The sequence below is a fragment of the Carassius auratus genome, chromosome 12, assembly GCF_003368295.1.
Source record: "Carassius auratus strain Wakin chromosome 12, ASM336829v1, whole genome shotgun sequence".
Lineage (NCBI taxonomy): Eukaryota > Metazoa > Chordata > Actinopteri > Cypriniformes > Cyprinidae > Carassius > Carassius auratus.
The window spans coordinates 17447793-17467918 of NC_039254.1; the positions used below are offsets into that span (position 1 = coordinate 17447793).

General features: G+C 36.6%; 3 protein-coding genes across 4 annotated transcripts in view; 2 read left to right on the forward strand and 1 right to left on the reverse strand.

The window, feature by feature from the left end:
- Positions 1 to 7155, forward strand: part of gas7b (growth arrest-specific 7b) — a 33835-nt gene extending 26680 nt beyond the window's left edge. The window contains exons 9-14 of the mRNA XM_026277360.1: positions 505 to 583; positions 770 to 898; positions 1686 to 1809; positions 4356 to 4435; positions 5153 to 5251; positions 5332 to 7155. Of these exons, the coding sequence (XP_026133145.1) occupies positions 505 to 583; positions 770 to 898; positions 1686 to 1809; positions 4356 to 4435; positions 5153 to 5251; positions 5332 to 5445 (625 nt within the window). The 3' untranslated portion in view covers positions 5446 to 7155. The remainder of the gene's footprint in view (positions 1 to 504; positions 584 to 769; positions 899 to 1685; positions 1810 to 4355; positions 4436 to 5152; positions 5252 to 5331) is intronic.
- Positions 5876 to 9248, forward strand: LOC113112015 (uncharacterized). Its single transcript, XM_026277358.1, has 2 exons — positions 5876 to 5974; positions 6100 to 9248. Exons 1-2 carry the CDS (start codon positions 5958 to 5960, stop codon positions 8147 to 8149), a joined length of 2067 nt encoding a protein of 688 aa, XP_026133143.1. The 5' UTR covers positions 5876 to 5957; the 3' UTR covers positions 8150 to 9248.
- Positions 8817 to 20126, reverse strand: part of LOC113112014 (myosin-16) — a 46113-nt gene continuing 34803 nt past the window's right edge. For both annotated transcript variants that reach the window (XM_026277356.1, XM_026277357.1), the window contains 8 exons: positions 18980 to 19083; positions 17888 to 18080; positions 17611 to 17814; positions 16282 to 16407; positions 16028 to 16198; positions 14190 to 14390; positions 10352 to 10498; positions 8817 to 10258 (listed from right to left, as the gene is read on the reverse strand). In XM_026277356.1, the coding sequence (XP_026133141.1) occupies positions 10109 to 10258; positions 10352 to 10498; positions 14190 to 14390; positions 16028 to 16198; positions 16282 to 16407; positions 17611 to 17814; positions 17888 to 18080; positions 18980 to 19083 (1296 nt within the window). In that variant the 3' untranslated portion in view covers positions 8817 to 10108. The remainder of the gene's footprint in view (positions 10259 to 10351; positions 10499 to 14189; positions 14391 to 16027; positions 16199 to 16281; positions 16408 to 17610; positions 17815 to 17887; positions 18081 to 18979; positions 19084 to 20126) is intronic.

The following is a 20126-nucleotide window of genomic DNA, read 5'->3' on the forward strand; positions in this document are numbered from 1 at the left end:
CTCAGTAGACAGAAGCAGGTTCAAACCAGAGAAGAAATGAATCATCAGATGTATTTTTATGTATTAATACAGAATTATCTTCTCTTACCGACAGCGAGAAAGAAAGGTATTCATATTCAGCCTTGTGGATTTGACACAGCTAAAGTTTAGATTGTTAAATTCCTCCCTCGTCTTTTATTGAAAGTGCTCCTTTGAATCAGTGCGTCAGTCCGAAAGAAAAGGTCTCAGAACGGCTCAGTCCAAACATCCCAAACATCTCAGGAATGAGGCGGTCGAGTCTGATCCGCTCAGCATTCAAAACTCATGACTGCAGATTCATAACCAAACAGAGAGAAGAGGAGGAAAAGAACAAGAATATATATATATGTTTTTTTATGCTATATTTAATATAAAGTGTATTACATATTTATTAATTAATATATATATATACAATTTTACTTTTAATGTATATTTTATTATGTTTATATTTTCTGAAATATATTGTAATTTGTCGTCTTCTCTCAGCACGCTTGGAGAAGCTTGGGCTCAGCTGAAGAAAAGCCTGGCAGATGAAGCCGAAGTTCATCTCAAGTTCTCCTCCAAGGTGAGATGTTGCAACAGAAAGCTGCAGGACTGTATTTAGAGCCTGTAGGATTCATTCTGAGCCGATGTAAACGCACAGCTGGTCTGGAGGAATGTGCTCTGTGCTGATGTCACACACACACTGTCAGTATTACTCTACATATGCACGGATATGCATTTCTGCAACACTGTCTCTGATGTGCTTTAGCTTCAGAGTGAAGTGGAAAAGCCTCTGCTGATATTCCGGGAAAACTTCAAGAAGGACATGAAGAAGTTCGACCATCACATGGCGGATCTCAGGAAGCAGCTGGCCGGCCGAAACGCCGCCGTGGAGAAGGTACTGCCTGCAATGATTCATCTCATGTGTCATGAATACGTGGCCATATTTAAGTCTTCATATTTAGCATCTTCTAAAGTTACAGGGATTTTTCTCATGCATTATTAAAGGTCCAGCATATTTGCTGAAGAACTGGACAATTTTTCGTCTCTGGAGCCCACTGGGTTTCTATATATAATCTCATGTCCTTCAAACCAGTGACCTTCTCACAGAGCTTTTACTGATCTGGCAACAAAACAGTTTGCCGTCTTTTAAAGGGACAGCGCACTCGAAACAAACGGTCATTATTTACACATTCACACAGCAGACACGGCTGGTTCTCAAATGTTGTGTGATTAGTCACATCAATACCAAGTTAAAATATAAGCACACGTGCAAATATAGAAAAAAGACATGCGTGTGAGTAATTGACTGTTCGCAGCAAGCTTGCCCGACATCTACAGGGGAAAAAAGATCCACCGAACTGAAACTTTTTCAATGCAACTAAATGCAATTAAAACTAAACGGCCAATTGGCAGCATTTTTATTTTAGATTGAACTGTCCCTTTAAGAAAGAGCATAATGTACAGAACAAGTCATTTTAATTATCTTCGTTTTAATATGCTTTTGTTATAAAGTTTTTAATTAATAATCAGAAAAGAAATTGAATTCCTTAATTGTTCAGTGAGAACTCTTGATACATTCAGCAGCATCTGGATCTCAACATGCAACAGCAGATGCATCTGAACACCCAAAACACATCATGCTCATCTCATCGTGTCTCTCATATTCTCATCTTCTTCATCAGGCACGGAAAGCGCTTGCAGATCGGCAGAAGGATCTGGAGTTAAAAACCCAGCAGCTGGAGATCAAACTGAGCAGTAAGATCGAGGAGGACATCAAGAAAGCGCGCAGGAAATCCACGCTCGCCGGTCAGTGCAGCTTCAGCATCCTATGCATCCATGGCTATACAGGCCTTAGACATGACACATGTGTGACATCCTCTGAGACCAATCCTGAGCAGTTAGCAAACACCAAAAGAGATGTGCAGAGTTAAAGATACTCCATAGACAGAGTCAATCCATCAAGATTATTCACACAAAATATTACAAATGCAAAATTGCCATTATGATAACTGGATGTCTCCAAATTAAGCATGCAGTGTCATAATGCAGTAGTGAGATGAGAAGATTATCCTGAATTAATGGCTACCGATTCACATACTATTTTAGAAATAATAGGCAAAAGTATTTTATTGTGAACACAAACCTATTTTCTATGAGTTTAATAAACAGCAAACCTGGAGGAATGTTTGTGTTTGCTGACATCTAGTGTTTCATTATGGTTATTGAAAGTAGTATCCCATGATGGATTTGACTTTCCATAGAAATATAGACATTAACAGTCATGTTTCCTTATATAGTGTATTTTAATTAGAATAAACAGCAGAACATCCTTTGTTATCCTCTCATGAATCACACACGTGTATATTATATTAATATTGTATATTATATTAAATAATAACTAGGAGTTGATGAACAGAGAAAAGGTTGCAGAGCGTTGAAACATTTCAGAGTGATTGTATATATTTAAGCAGTTTTTCAGTAGTATGAGAATACTGATATAAATGCAATACTCTTATTTTCAAATGTGGATTAGGACAGCAAAAATAAATGTAGGCTAACATCCATGTGGCAGTAATAAATTATAAAATAAATAAAATCAGAAACAGATGGCATGGAGCTGAATCATAAGCCCATTTGTTCAGGTCTTCTGTTTCTCTTAATTCTGCACATCTCATAAAAAAATATTCATCGGTTCAACAAAAAATCTGTGGAAACTCTGGATTGAAACAAAAAAGTAATACACTTTACATTTAAAGTTTTCAAGTATCCTACATTGGCCTTACCAGGTGTAATAATAACAGTTGAGCTGGTGTGTGTCTGTGCTTCTGCTTCTGACAAACAGGGAACATTATTAGCCCATGCTCGAGCTACTGGGGTGCCTCAGGGCTCAGTTCTTGGACCACTTCTATTCTCTGTCTACATGGCATCATTAGGTTCTTTCATTCAGAAACATAGCTTTTCATACCACTGCTATGCTGATGACACTCAACTCTACCTCTCATTCCATCCTGATGATCCAGCGATAGCTGCTCGCATCTCAGCTTGTCTAACAGACATTTCTTGCCGGATGAAGGACCATCACCTTCAACTCAACCTTGCTAAGACAGAACTGCTTGTGATTCCAGCAAACCCATCGTTCCATCACAATTTCACCATCAAGTTTGGCACTTCAACCATAACTCCTTCAAAAACAGCCAGAAGCCTTGGAGTTATGATTGATGATCAGCTGACTTTCTCAGGCCACATTACTAAAACTGTCCAATCTTGCAGATTTGCTTTATTCAACATCAAGAAGATCAAGCCCTTTCTTTGGGAACATGCTGCACAACTCCTTGTTCAAGCTCTTGTTCTGTCCAGGCTGGACTATTTGCAATGCTCTCTTGACAGGTTTTCCATCCAGTTCTATCAAACCTTTACAATTAATGCAGAACGCGGCAACAAGATAATTTTTTAATGAGCCAAAAATAATACACATCACACTTCTGTTTATCACTTTGCACTGGCTTCCAATAGCTGCTCGCATAAAATTCAAGGCATTGATGTTTTCCTACAAAACTACCACTGGCTCTGCACCCATTTACCTATATTTGTTACTTCAGACTTATGTGCCTCTAGAAGCTTGCGTACTGCAAGTGAACGTCGCTTGATTGTGGCATCCCAAAGAAGCACAAAGTCACTTTCACAGACCTTGACATCAACTGTTCCCTCCTTGTGGAATAACCTGCCCAACTCAATCTGAGCAGAGTCCTAAGCCATCTTCAAGAATTTCCTTAAAACACATCTTTCCCACATCTCTGACTCTAGCACTCTCTATTCTTATTCTATTCTTTAAAAAAGAAAAAAAAACATGCACCTATTAGACTTGCACTCTATTTACTAACAGCTTGATTTCTTTATTTTTAAAAAGAAAACAAGAAACTAACACTAGCTTCTCTAATCTTTTTCTTTATTATACAATTAACAAAAGCAAAAATGCCTCTAACACTAGCTCGCTCTATTCTCTTCATATTCTATATTTATTTTTTATTTATTATATGATTTAAAAGCTATGTTTTCTGCGTTTAAGCTAACTGAGACTTGTTATAGCACTTATATATCATTGCTCTTTTGTAGATTTTGATCGCTTCCATTGTCCTCATTTGTAAGTTGGGTGAATAAATAAATAAATAAATTTAATTAAATAAATGTATGCATTTAGTAAACGCTTTTATCCAAAGCGACTTACAGTGCATTCAGGCTATCAATTTTTACCTATCATGAATAAAACCATTTGTTAAATGACTAAATGTACATATCCATAGACACGATGATGTATGAGTCCCACATGTGTAACTTAGGCTCTGTATCTTCAGGTGATGATCTGATGCGATGTGTTGATCTCTACAATCAGTCCCAGTCCAAGTGGTTTGAGGAGATGGTGACCAGCAGTCTGGTGAGAGATTGACTGTGCTTTCACAGACACCAGTTCTTCAGATAATGCCACTTCTGACTGCTTTATACAGTCAAATGATAGCTTGCAATGATGAGTTTTAGTCTTCTTTTTTTTCAATGGATCTTGGAATTTAGTAACACTAGTTAGCTACTGTCAGTTAACTTTGAACTTACAAAAATAAAAATAATTTGATTTGATTTGAAATAAAGCTTCACATTTAGGTTTTCCCACGTAACACCCCTATACCAATGCGTGCACGCACACACACACACCCTTTTGTAATTCACTTTGGATAAAAGCATCTGCTTAATGCTTAAATGTACATGTAGGATTTAAATTTTCACTTGTCATTTTTATCATAAATTTTTTTTGGACAAATTCAATTGATTTGTAAGCTGCTGATGATAATGATAATAACATAGTGATTCTTGTTATTTAATAAAACTAATTTTGCAAACAACAAACTGAAAAAAGATGAATACATTGCTTTTCTTTATGTAGAAATCAATAAATTGCTTATTGAATTAACTAATGTAAAGTAAAGTGCTATCATTTGTATAAGAAATGAGAATTTGTGTGATGTAGGACACAGTACAAAATGGAGAAATTCTGGGAAGCTTGATGTTTCAACACTGCTAAGAGATGCAAGGAAACTATGATTTAAAGACAAAAACATTTTCTTTTATAAACAAACTCTATACGTCTGGTTCCTGGCAGGAGCTTGAGCGTCTGGAGGTGGAGCGTGTGGAGATGATCAGACAGCATCTGTGTCAGTACACAACGCTACGACACGAGACGGACATGTTCAACCAAAGCGTGAGTTAAACACTCTCTCACTCATACAGCACAGTCTGATTCAGATCAAGAGTCATGATGACCTAATGTTTCATCTCCAGACCATTGAGCCGGTGGACAAACTCCTGCGGAGCGTGGACCCCGCCAGAGACCGAGAGCTGTGGGTCAAAGAACACAAGACGGGCGAGCTGAGACCGGTGGACATGGACATCTGAGACCATCAGACTCGCAGCTCTAGAGACGCTAAAACACAACGCAACACTGGCTGAAGAGAAAGTGCTCCATCTCTCAAAAACCCTTCTGAGGCTCTAAACCAGGAGAACGATCATGAGAAGTTAGAGAGAGAACCGAGGTACCATAACCTTCCCACAAATCTGACTGAAAGAGCTCTCGAGGTGTGGCAGAGACTGTGTGAACATCTGCAGGATTTCACTCGGGAGAACTGACGTGCTTGTCAGTATCTTCTAATGCGATCGTGACATTAGGATTCAGCATTGATCGATCCGAGTTCATGTATGTGAAATAGTATTAATATATACTGTAACTGCTGCTGCAACTATTACAGCTGATTTCAGTTCTGTGACTATTCAAAGCTCTCGCTTGCCTTAAAGCAACAGTACACTCAAAAATGTTAATTCTGTCGTCATTTACTTCACTTTCATGTGGTTCCAAACATGTTCGACTTTCTTCTGTCTGTTGTTGAGCACAAAATAAGATATTTTGAAGGATGTTGGTAACAAAACAGACGGTAGCCATTGAAAAAAAATGAAACAAAAATAGTTGACAGAAGCCATTAACTCTGGAACGAAACAGTTGACGGTAGCCATTGACTTCCAAGTAAGGGGGGTAAAATCTGGAACTAAACAGTTGATGGTAGCCATTGACTTCCAAGTAAGGGGGGTAAAATCTGGAACTAAACAGTTGACGGTAGCCATTGACTTCCAAGTAAGGGGGGTAAAATCTGGAACTAAACAGTTGACGGTAGCCATTGACTTCCAAGTAAGGGGGGTAAAATCTGGAACTAAACAGTTGACGGTAGCCATTGACTTCCAAGTAAGGGGGGTAAAATCTGGTACTAAACAGTTGACGGTAGCCATAGACTTCCAAGTAAGGGGGGTAAAATCTGGAACTAAACAGTTGACGGTAGCCATTGACTTCCAAGTATGGGGAAAAAAATCTGGAACTAAACAGTTGATGGTACCCATTGACTTCCAAGCATGGGGAAAAAAATCTGGAACTAAACAGTTGACGGTAGCCATTGACTTCCAAGTAAGGGGGGTAAAATCTGGAACTAAACAGTTGACGGTAGCCATCGACTTCCAAGTAAGGGGGGTAAAATCTGGAACTAAACAGTTGACGGTAGCCATTGACTTCCAAGTAAGGGGGGTAAAATCTGGTACTAAACAGTTGACGGTAGCCATAGACTTCCAAGTAAGGGGGGTAAAATCTGGAACTAAACGGTTGACGGTAGCCATTGACTTCCAAGTATGGGGAAAAAAATCTGGAACTAAACAGTTGATGGTACACATTGACTTCCAAGCATGGGGAAAAAAATCTGGAACTAAACAGTTGACGGTAGCCATTGACTTCCAAGTAAGGGGGGTAAAATCTGGAACTAAACAGTTGACGGTAGCCATCGACTTCCAAGTAAGGGGGGTAAAATCTGGAACTAAACAGTTGACGGTAGCCATTGACTTCCAAGTAAGGGGGGTAAAATCTGGTACTAAACAGTTGACGGTAGCCATAGACTTCCAAGTAAGGGGGGTAAAATCTGGAACTAAACAGTTGACGGTAGCCATTGACTTCCAAGTATGGGGAAAAAAATCTGGAACTAAACAGTTGACGGTAGCCATTGACTTCCAAGTAAGGGGGGTAAAATCTGGAACTAAACAGTTGACGGTAGCCATTGACTTCCAAGTAAGGGGGGTAAAATCTGGAACTAAACAGTTGACGGTAGCCATTGACTTCCAAGTAAGGGGGGTAAAATCTGGTACTAAACAGTTGACGGTAGCCATAGACTTCCAAGTAAGGGGGGTAAAATCTGGAACTAAACAGTTGACGGTAGCCATTGACTTCCAAGTATGGGGAAAAAAATCTGGAACTAAACAGTTGATGGTACCCATTGACTTCCAAGCATGGGGAAAAAAATCTGGAACTAAACAGTTGACGGTAGCCATTGACTTCCAAGTAAGGGGGGTAAAATCTGGAACTAAACAGTTGACGGTAGCCATCGACTTCCAAGTAAGGGGGGTAAAATCTGGAACTAAACAGTTGACGGTAGCCATTGACTTCCAAGTAAGGGGGGTAAAATCTGGTACTAAACAGTTGACGGTAGCCATAGACTTCCAAGTAAGGGGGGTAAAATCTGGAACTAAACGGTTGACGGTAGCCATTGACTTCCAAGTATGGGGAAAAAAATCTGGAACTAAACAGTTGATGGTACACATTGACTTCCAAGCATGGGGAAAAAAATCTGGAACTAAACAGTTGACGGTAGCCATTGACTTCCAAGTAAGGGGGGTAAAATCTGGAACTAAACAGTTGACGGTAGCCATCGACTTCCAAGTAAGGGGGGTAAAATCTGGAACTAAACAGTTGACGGTAGCCATTGACTTCCAAGTAAGGGGGGTAAAATCTGGTACTAAACAGTTGACGGTAGCCATAGACTTCCAAGTAAGGGGGGTAAAATCTGGAACTAAACAGTTGACGGTAGCCATTGACTTGCAAGTATGGGGAAAAAAATCTGGAACTAAACAGTTGATGGTACCCATTGACTTCCAAGCATGGGGAAAAAAATCTGGAACTAAACAGTTGATGGTAGCCATTGACTTCCAAGTATGTGGGGTAAAATCTGGAACTAAACAGTTGACGGTAGCCATTGACTTCCAAGTATGTGGGGTAAAATCTGGAACTAAATAGTTGACGGTAGCCATTGACTTCCAAGTATGGGGGAAAAAATTTAACTAAACAGTTGACGGTAGCCATTGACTTCCATAGTATGGAACAAAATATGAAACTGAACAGTTTCAGTTTCGTTCCATATTTTTAGATACATATTTAGTTTCATACCGGGAACTGTTTTTATCTTCAACAGAAGAAAGGAACTCTTCTTCTTTGGAAAAGCTTGAGTGTTAAAATGATGACAGAATTTTAGGCTTTGGGTGAACTGTCCCTTTAAAGTCGACATGAACCCATTTCTTTTTGAGGGAAATCAGGATATTCAATGAGAAAAGGAAATGCAAATGTCAGGAATTTTAAAAAAGAAATGGGAGTTACTTACCAAAATGAACACCGAAAGGAAATTTGATTCAGGTGGAGAAGCTCAATACATTCTGAAAATATTGCACATTTGTCCTTTGGAATATCATGTATGAATTATGTAAAACCAGAAACATGGATCAGCAAGTAAAGAGAGTAAGTGTTGATTTCAGCTTACGCAGGATATTATACAACTCAATGCAAATCCATAAACATACCAGATCTGGTATTACATTGTAAATGAATACAACTGCTCACAGTCTCACACTGCTGTCATGGACTCAGGGCTTACATCACTTCATACTCAATTAAGAAATGAACACAAACACGTGTGTAAGATGTTTTATTTTCTTGTCTTTTGATCAAATTCAATACATTGTTTCCCCAAACCATTTACTCTATAGTGAGAGAGCTACAAATAATATATGTAAATTATTCTGCACAATGCTTATTTTTTTATATGAAATCAATTAACACTTTTGCTAAAAGATCATCAAGATGTTTAAACTGGATTTGATTGTTTGTTTTCTGACAGTACCAGCTTATGCATTTAACGCATCTGCATTACTGATGTGCAAATAATTCATTCTCTTCCTGTTATACAACGATGTAAATGAAGAATAACTGCTGAATATCATCCATTTATTATGTTTTCTGTAATATAAATTACATTAAATGTAATGTTTAACTAAATAGGATTCATTTGTTTGCACTATTTATGTAGCTTTCATCAATAAATACAAAATTAATGCAAACATGACACTACTGAGCAAGGGAATATTATATATGGAATGAATGTCCATTCAATGCATTTCTAATTTTTTCAGAATACTGAATCATGATTTCATTTCAGAGTGAATGTGTACTTCATAACAGATACGTATTTGTCCTATTGACTATGTATTACTAATGCTGTCCTCCTTTAAAAGGAATATGTCAGAAATGTGCTCACCTCTAGGCCATTCGAGATGTAGATGAGTTTGTTTCTTCATCAGATTTGGAGAAATGTAGCAGTGGATCACTTGCTCACCAATGGATCCACTGCAGTGAATGGGTGCCATCAGAATGAGAGTCCAAACAACTGATTAAAACATTGTAACACAGTAATCCAGACAACTCCAGTCCACCAGTTAAAAAAGTTGTCTGATCTGAACCAATTATGTGGGTGGAATTTGATGTGAGGGACAACAGAAGATTTTCATTGGAGGAAGCATTATTATGTATTATGGGCTTAAAATTTATTTAAAAACATCTTGATAGATTTTTTTCTTACAAATACAAAGCTTTTATAAGGATTTTATCAGCTGTTTGGACTCTTATTCTGACGGCACCCATTCACTGCAGAGGATCCATTGGTGAAAAGTGATGCAATGCTACATTTATCCAAATCAGATGCATGGCCTGAATGCATTCATTTTTGGGTGAACTATTCCAAAAAAAAAAAAAAAATGAATACGAAATAAACTTAATTACAGTACAAAATGAAAGTCATGCTGATGATAGCCAAATATAATACTGAACATAGATATTTGTTGTAATCCAAAGATTTATATGTGTACAGTTATTTTTTTGAGACAAAAATTATGATTGCAGAAGACAAAAAAAAAAAAACTCTTGATTCTAATCGATCATGAGTTTCTTGATTGAATTCAAGTATGTGGGAATGAGAGAGCTGATGGACTCGTCCTCATCAGTGACCTTCTCACCTCTGCCCTCTGACCCCACAGAGCTGGGCGACCTCACCAGGCCGGGGTAGGGAGTGCTGTAACCCTGTGTCAAACACACACACACACACACGAGCAGAGCGTTACTGACTCCTGCTGGAGACGGATGGCGTTAACATTTGTCCTGACAGACACTCACTGATGAGTAGCCTTTGCCGAAGCTGCCTCTGTTCTTGGTCCTGATCTTGGTGAGCGCAGACTCGGCGATGTCTGCCCGCTCTTCTGCATCGTCCAGCTCATGAACCGTCTTCCTGTACTTGGTCAGATTCACATTCGCCTGCTCCTCCTGTGCATCAACAACAGCACATCAGAGAAACACATGCTGTTTCCACAAGTTCACACATACCTGTATAATAATCAGACTAGAGGTTATGTGCTTTTGGCGTTCTGTCTGATTTTGGCCCGAACCCAGAGTACCCCCCTACAGGTCAGGACAGGAATAGTTGTAAGTGTGGAGAAGGGGAGGTGAAGGGATTCTGGAAAAACTGTCAAGGCACAGAGGTACATTATGTCTGCTGTGTATATATAAACACCTCTTATCTTGTCAGTCGGGTTGATTACTGATTGTGCAGCTCTCCTCTTAATTATCTGAACGTGCTCCACCCGGACTTTGTTAATAAAACATCATATGATTGACAGCTTGATGAAGTTTCACACTTCAAAATTAAAGCATTCAGTAATGCATTCATTTTCTACAGTTAGTATTTATTAATTTGTGTGTCATATCAGCATCAAAGGCCATAGTCATTACAATAATAAAACACATAAAATAATACAATATACATTTGGAATTTCTTGTACTACATTTTAATTATTCATTATGTGTTGCACTATTATATCATTTTTTTTTTTTAAATGCTATTGCTTATTGCTGTGTCATGCTTTTTTAAAATGCATTAGTTATGTTAATTTAGGTTACTTACTATTTTGAAGACATCCAAAATCAAGCTTTGGCAATTCATGATTATGATTATATATGAAAAGGCGAAATTATGAGTTAAGAGTCATAATTATGACAACTATTGTGTCTTTTTATGTCATAACTGACTTTGTCACAAAGGTTTTATCATATAAAATGACTCAACTTTGAATTTAGTTCATAGTTATGACTTAATATCCATTTTGATATTTCATCCCATAATTTTAATTTATATTTGACTTTGTATGTCATTGAGCTATTTCATAACATATATCATAATTAAGACTTTTTATCTCAATTATAATTGTGTGTATACTTTTTTTACCAGTGTCATAATTTTTTTATTCTTTTTAATCAGTATGACTTTTTATTTCATAAATATGACATAATATTGAGTTTTAATGTAAATTAAATGTAGTCACAATTAAGAATTTTAGCTCATAATGATAAATGTGGATTTTGACATGTAAATTATGATTTTTCATATAAATGTCATAATAATGATTTTTATCTTTCAAATGACTTAGTATATCATTATTTTGACTTTTTTATTTTTTTATAACTATAACTTCTGTCATGGGTCTTTATCTTTTATAGCCTAGCCTTTATTGATTGATTGGACTTGGATCAGTTTGTGACTGCTACACATAATAAAGGTCACACCTCGGACCTTGTGATCTCAAATGGATGCGTTGTATCTCAGTTATCTGCCATTGATCTAGAGTTGTCTGACCATATGCCAATTTTTTTTTTTTTTTTTTTTTTTACATGAATCTTCCTGTTGTTAATATCTTCAATTGTCGTACTATGACATACCGTAGATAGAGATCAATCAAGCCTTCATGAAAACTACTTCTCTAAGTAGTTTTTCTTCATCTGATCCTTTGGAGGCTTTCAATGTTAAATTCTGTTCTCCTGTCTAGCATTGAGTCATTTGCTTCTCAAAAATCACACTTTGTTTCATTTGTGGGACCATGTTCCTGGTATAATGATGGTTTGCGTGCAATGAAGACTTCCTGTCGTAAGATCGTATGTAGCGTCTCTCTAGTCTGACTGTTCATTATCAAGCATCGAAGGATTGTTTACACGAGTATAAGACTGGAATTGTTTCTGCCAAATCTGATTATTTTTCTAAGATAATACAAAATAATCTAAACAAACCGAGACAATTGTTTAATTCCATTAACAAATTGTTGAATTGTAATAGTCTTTCGCCTGTTAATGATTCAACCCATTTTTGTACTGTAATACGCTTATTTATTTTTTTGGCACTAAGATTGATAAATGTACGAAACATGATCATGAAAACCCCTTTCCCCCTAGTCCACAGCTGCACCTAAAGACTCTTGGGGGTCTCTGATACTATACTAAAGTGGTTTAGACAGTAAGTAGTTTGTTAATGGGTGGATTTAGGTCAGAGGTAAGTGTTGTGAAATCTGGAGTTCCTCAAGGATCTGTTTTGGGCCCCTCGCTTTTTAATATCTACATTTTCCCACTTGGTCAACTTTTAAGATCTCTTGGATCCTCTAAAATGTCATTTATATGCAGGTGACACTCAAATCTATATACACTCAAAACCTGATGATACTGTGCCTGTGAATTTTCTTACTCAATGTATTTCTAAGATTAAGGAATGGATGTTGCAAAACTGTCTTTGTCTCAACAGTGAAAAGACTGAGATTATGCTCATTGGTTCACCACACCAGTTGCGTAAAGCTGGAACGTTTTTTTTGGTCACACTTTATTTTAGGGTCCAATTCTCACTATTAACTAACCATTAACTATGACTTTTGCTTCAATTAACCCCTTATTTGCTGCTTATTAATAGTTTATAAGGCAGTTGTTAAGTTTAAGGTATTGGGTAGGATTATGGATGTCATGCATTATATGTACTTTATAAACACTAATAAACAGCCAATATGTTAATAATAGACATGCTAATAAGCATCTACTTATTAGTGTGAATTGGACCCTATAGTAAAGTGTTACCATTTCTTTAATTGTTGGTGACTCTTTTATGGAATCGCAGACAAAATTTAAAAATCTAGGTGTAATGTTCAATTCGAAGTAACATTTGAGCCTTATATTCTGAAAACTGTTAAAACATCTTTCTTTCATTTTAGAAATATTGCCAGATTACATCCAATGCATTTCCCTGAATTGTTTTCTCTTGAATTGAGAATTGCAATGCTTTGTTGTCCGGGGTATCAAAAGCTACCCTAAAGAAATTACAGGTTGAGGAAATCTGTCCTGCCAGAGTCCTAACTAAAACAAGGGATCATGTCACTCCTATCTTGGAGTCTTTGCATTGGCTTCCTGATACTGGATTGCTAATTATCTCATCTACCTGCCTAAGATCGATGTGGTACAGGGCTTTTTCTTCTCTAGCTCCAAAACTTTAGAAATAAAGCACTCAAATTTTCTTAACATATTTAAATCTTGCCTTAAAACTTATTTCTTTAAGGTAGCTTTTATATACATTTTATATTGTTCTTAATTCTAATGTGGTTTAAATGTTTTGTTTTGTTTGTTTTTGCTCATTTTCATACTTTTTTATGCAGTGTATTTTGATGGTATATGTTATGTAAAGCGCTTTGAGAAGTAAAATGTAAAGGCGCTATAAAAAAAATAAAGATTATTATTATTATTATTATTATTAGCTCATAAATATAACTTTATTACATTTATTAATTTATGACTGTCATAATTGACTTTTAATTACAGTATATATGTTTTTGTCATCATTATAACTTAGTATCTCATTATTTTGACATTTAATTTCATAGCAACAACTTTTAAGTCATAATTAAGATGTATCTCATAACTATAAATTATGATGTCAATTATGATTTTATATCACAATTTTTTTTTTATGTCATATTTCTGGCATTTTTTTTTTTTATAGTAATGAGTGTAAATGTGGTGTACCAAAGTAGGAATTGTATTTTATGTGTCAGAAGTGGGCTTCCAGAGAAAGGTGTATTAGTGGGCCTAAATGTAGAAATTATCCCAAATTTTCCAGTGTCCAAACCTCTGTGAAAATGAAAAGGTGACCTACCGCCTCCTCCACTTGTCTCTTGTAGGCTTTCATCTTCATCTGGAGTCTCTCCACCAGCTCCTGCATGCGGTGCTGGTTCTTCTGGTCCTCCTCGGACTGGAAGAGAAGCTCCTTCAGACGCCGCTCGTTCTTGCGCAGACTCTTCACCGTCTCAGCGTGTCTCTTCTGCTCGCTGTCCAGCTCCAGCTCCAGCTCCTTCACCTGAGCGTTCACAGAGAGCACAGGACAAACCAGATCTAACAGTCATGATGGTATGTTCTGGACATGTTTTACTTGCTCTACACCACAAACGAAAAAAATAAAGATGACAGAAACATATTATGTCATATATCATTCAACCAAGACAATCCTTTGTCCATGTTTAAATGTGTACACTTCTGATGTGCAGCATCTTATTTGACAAAAAATAAAATAAATGCAATGATTTGTTGTAAATTAATTATCATGTTTCATTTGATTACATTTTAAAAGACTAATTCAATTGTTAATCATTTCATTACACATTATTTTTGCATTAAACTTGTTTTAAATCATAATGCATTTTTATAAATTTGATGCAGCTATATATATATATATATATATATATATATATATATATATATATATATATATATATTAGTATACATTGTTAACAAATTAAATACAGCTTAATCCAATTTGAAATGTGGAAATGCATGGAAGCTCATTTAGCCACATAAAAAAATTAATAATAATAATATAAAATGTATGCTTTGGCAAAACATAATGAATATATGACATAAAAAGTTGTAAGCCATAATAAAAAAAATATATGTTTATGTCATAATTATGACTTCATAAGTTGTTAACGTAATGAAAATGTAGACTTTTTGTCAACTGTAATTTCAACATCTCGTAAATATGAAAATGTTTGACTTTTCAACATATAAATGACTTTTTATTTCATAACTATAACTTCAGTCACAATGTAAATTTAGTTATGCTTTTTTTTTACTTACAGTGTGTAAAAAAATAACTTTCCTTCATATAAATTTCATATAACATCTTCATCTCATAAATGACTTAGTGTGTCGTTATTTTGACTTTATTTCATAACCATAACATTTATGTCATAATTTATCTCAGAATTTTACCTTTGTATGTCAATTTCAATTTTTTTTTTTTTTTTGTCAATTACAATTATTCATAGGAATGTCTTTGTCATAATTATAACATTTTATTTCATAAACTTGACTTAGCATGTCATTACTTTGACTTTTTATTTCCTATCTGCAACTTAATCATAATTAATTAGTCATAATCAATCTTATAAGTATAACTTTGCCAATTTCAAATCATAAAACACAGAATCCAACTAAATAAATACAATTAAAAAACCAAACTGGTTTCATGAGGCGCTAAATGAAAGGTTCTTAATTACCATAATCTTCAAGCTCTAACAAACTCATGGAGAGCATTTTCTTCCTCAATAATGCATAATTAATATAGTCATCAATATCAATAAGGATCAATACTGACTCGAAACATCCAGACTAAGAACGCCAATGTGTAAAACGAATAGACTGAAGCTTTAATTTGTTCCTGCCTTGATAAAAATGCTGAATTCTACCAAAAATAATGCTTAAAATAGTATTTGGTATTTTGCACTGTATGTATTTTACATCTTAGACTTATACATTGTTGTATTTTAATGTTTTGGGGGTTTTTTTTATCTGTTTTTATTTTTTATTGTAGCACTTTGTCCCAGACAAATTTCATTTGGGGGACAAATAGAGTTTATCCTTATCCTTTATATCTTCTGATATGGTAAGTGCTGATGCTGATGTCCCAGCCCTGCTCATCAGGTTCATGAGGTTTACCCGTCCCTCCAGCTTCTGAATGATCTTCTTCCCTCCCTTCATGGCCATCTGCTCAGCTTCCTCCAGTCTGCCGCTCATGTCCTTCATCTGGAGCTCCAGGCTCTTCTTGACGCGCTCCAGATGCATGATGTGCTCCTGCTCCACACGCAGCTCCTCCAGCACACGGGCCGTCTGCAGACCAGCAGCACAGCGTCACACTCCACCCCATCAGGCCTGTCTCTCAGCGCTCTGTGTGTGTGTGTGTGTGTCTGTACCTCACATGCAGACTTCTTGGCCTTGTCGTTGGCTGATCTGAGTTCGGCCTGCAGCTCCTCGTGCTCCTGCGTCATCTGCTGAACGTCCACTTCCAGCTTCCGCTTCCCGCTGGACACAGTCTGCATCTGAGAGCACAGAACAGCTCTGTTCACTTCACACAGCACACAGCTCCACGTTAGCAGCTTGACCGTATATACGGGCATCATGTGTCTATTTAAATGATCTGTTTCTTCTGCTACTATAATTCTTGAATTCAATTTTTTCTTTTTACTGTTTTTATATCTCTCTCTCTCTCTCTATATATATATATATATATATATATATATATATATATATATATATATATATATATATATATATATATATATATATATATTTTTTTTTTTATGTCTATAGAGTTTTAATTCATGTTTATTTCAATTTTACTTTTAGTTATTTAGTTAAATTAAATGAAAATGAGAAATGTTGGACATCATTTGCATATAAACAAATGATAAATGTTTCTTGCACTGATATAATTCTTTAAAAAATGGCACTGCAAAAATAGTTCTGTAAAAAACAAAAAAAACAAAACAAAAAAAACTTAATGAATGACACAGAAGGTTTTAGGTTGGTACTCCATGTTAGAAATGTAAGTTTTTTATTTGCCCTGGAAATGAAAATATTGTATCAGATTTTCACTAATTATTGTGGCCAAAAGAATTCATGATAACAATAGTAGTATCATTTAGCATTTATTGATAGATTTTTTTGCCAAAGAATCCCACTCAAAACACAACAGCAGGAAGTGGAGCTGGGTGTGAGGACTCAAAAGTGACAGCAATGATTAATCATCAAAACAATGCCTGCATGTATTAAATATATATTTAAACACTGTTACCCGAGAGAGCTTATTCACAGCGCAGCTAACACCCTGTAAAGATATGTTTTAATATAACTTTTATGTTGAATATATATCCCATTCATCTGCTTGGTTGAAATATTCCGAAACGCTTCAGTTTATCGCAGAATTGTTTCTATTTTTGTCATTTTTAGTCATTTTCGAAATATGTCTGTTTAATTTTATTCCCTTTTATTTCAGCACAAATTAAACTAAATGAAATGCTGACTTGGCAAACTAATATTTTATAAGTTAATGTTTACATTATGTGACTTTTTTTTTTTTTTTTTAGTTTACTTTGGCCTTGTTCATTTCTGACTGAGAGTTTGTGAATGCACTGCAAGGGAGCCACGGAGAACACAACGATTCTGAGACGACGCATCCTGATGAGCGTGATGTCAAATCTTGTGATGAAGGCTCAGGTGAGTGTGGTGTGTTGTGTCAGCACCTGGCTGTCGAGGGTGTTGTATTTCTCTGTGGTCTCGTGCAGCTCTGTCTCCAGGCTCTTGCGCAGTCTCTCAGCCGCCTCCAGCGCAGCGCGGCTCTCCTCGCCCTCGGTGACCAGCAGAGTGCAGCGGCGCTCCAGCAGCGTCTGCTCCTCCCTCAGCTCCTCCTGCACGCGCGCCTCCTCCTCCAGCTGAGCCTGGAGCTCCTGCAGGAGACACACAGAGCATGGAGCACACACACGTCATCAGCATGTTCTGCTGCGTGAGCGCGAGACGCACCTTGATCTGCTGCTGCAGCTTCTTCACGCTCTTCATCAGCTCTGTGTTGTTCTTGTTCAGCTGGTCCACCTGCACCTCCAGCTCATTCACATCACTCTCCACTTTCTTCTTGAGCCGGGCCGCCTCCGTGCGCGCCTTCACCTCCACATCCAGACTGGCCTGCAGAGACTCCAGCGCCCTCTGGTGGCTCTTCCTGAAACCAACGAAACATTGCATGCTTGAACTGGACGCTTTGGAAATGTTTGTCTTTACAATAACTGATTAAAGCATGTTTTAAACCAGTCTGAGCTGGCTTGCTGGTCTTGCTGGTCTTGCTCTCCCAGTCTGGACTTAGAACTTTAGAGAATTGTAGCATTGAAACAAACAATTTTTGGGGAAGCTGCTTTTGATTTGAACTGAACTAAACTGAACGGGTAGTAAATTGGTCAGACTGGGAGTCCAGCCTAAACCAGATAAGACCAGCAAACTATTTCAGGATGCTTTAAGATGCAAAAATAAAATTCTGTAGGAGACCTTGAATTATGTAAACCCAAAAACAGAAAAAAACACGGTAGGTTTCAAGCTGCTGCTCCACATGTTAGATATTAACTTTATTATTAAAAAACAAAAACACTGGCTGTCACGGCCGAACGAATTCACACAAACAATATTATATAATATACATTTATATATAATATAATAATATCTATAAAAAAAATACGGAACAAACAAACAAATAAATTACTCAAATTCATAATTCAAATGTTTTAGTCTGTGTTGTTGTTTAAAATATTTAATACTGAAATACAAAATGAAGTAATTCAAAGTTAAACATGAATCATGCTCGGAATACAGTGCAAGCAAAGATATAGAAGAAGACAGATTTGGAAGAAAGTAGCAATATTACAGAAGCCAGAACAAGTTACTTACTGTACCATAGCAGTTGTCCCATGTTAGATAGAAGCAGGAAGCAAAGGACGAGGTGGAAAAACAGAAGAGTTGAAAGACTGAACAGGACAACACTGATTCAAAGCAGAAGATGGTTTATCAGAGGCATTTCTCCTAAGAGGGCATATCAGCAAGTTTGTCAGAACTAGGAGGCTCTGATCAAACCTGGTGGCCTCAAACTCCTCTTCTTTCTCCTGCAGTCTGCGCTCCATGTCTGCTTTAGCCTGAGACACTTCCAGCTGAAGACGCAGAACCTTCGTCTCCTCGGCCTACACAAACACACACAGACAACACATCTGACTCCTCTCTGGACTCTCAGAAACACACGCTTTTCACTTTTCACCGGGAAGTTTACAGGCAGCAATGCAAAGCAGTATTTCACGTTTTGGAAATAATATAGATTCATGTGAAAATGTTTAGGCTAATGCAAATAAAAGCAAAAATAAATAAATACAGTACAATAAAATCCAGTATGCCAAGTCCACAATTTAGTCAGTAAAATCTATGATAACTTCACCGCTGCCAATTACATTTCATATGCTGCACATTTTAATTGCCAAAGTCAATAAGTCAAAAAAAAAAGAAATCTCAGTAATATTGCTACAGTAATTCCTCTTAGCCACTGGCTATACTTTAATAGGTTTAAAAAAAAAAATCAATGTAATGAATAAATTCTAAAATCTACAGCTTCAAGTGGCTAATGAATATATCAAGAGTCTCTGAATGAGTTCCGCCTGTAAAGCAGCGCTCCTCCGTCTGCATGAGCATCATCCATCAGCGCTGTCAGCTAGACGGTCCTCAGACCACACAAGCAGAGGTCACGGGGTCAGCGGCCGACGTCATGACATCATTTGAAAAAATACTCCATTTATCATCAACCTGAGCCAGAAGGTGAACACTTCTTGAGTTAAAACACGGCAAGCCTGACAGGATTCTGTCATTTTTACTCAGGGGACTCACTGGTACACATCCTGGTGATTCAATAATTCAGCGTGCTTTTGCTCTTTACTTTTAGATCATTTGCTCTTTAGTGCATACTAGTGTTTCTGAACACCCAGTCAGTTGAAATCAGTCTTTCTGATTAAAATGATATAGATAAATAGGAAATTATATTTGAATAAAATTATTTTTTTATTTTTTAAATAAATAAAATCGTACTTTACAAATGCTATTTTGATCATAAGCTGAAAGAGATCTGTTCTGTTCACCAAGGCAGGTAGATTCAATTTTTTTAAATAATATTACAATTTAAAATAGCTGTTTTCTATCTGAATATATTCTAAACTGTAATTTATTTCTGTGATGCTCCGCT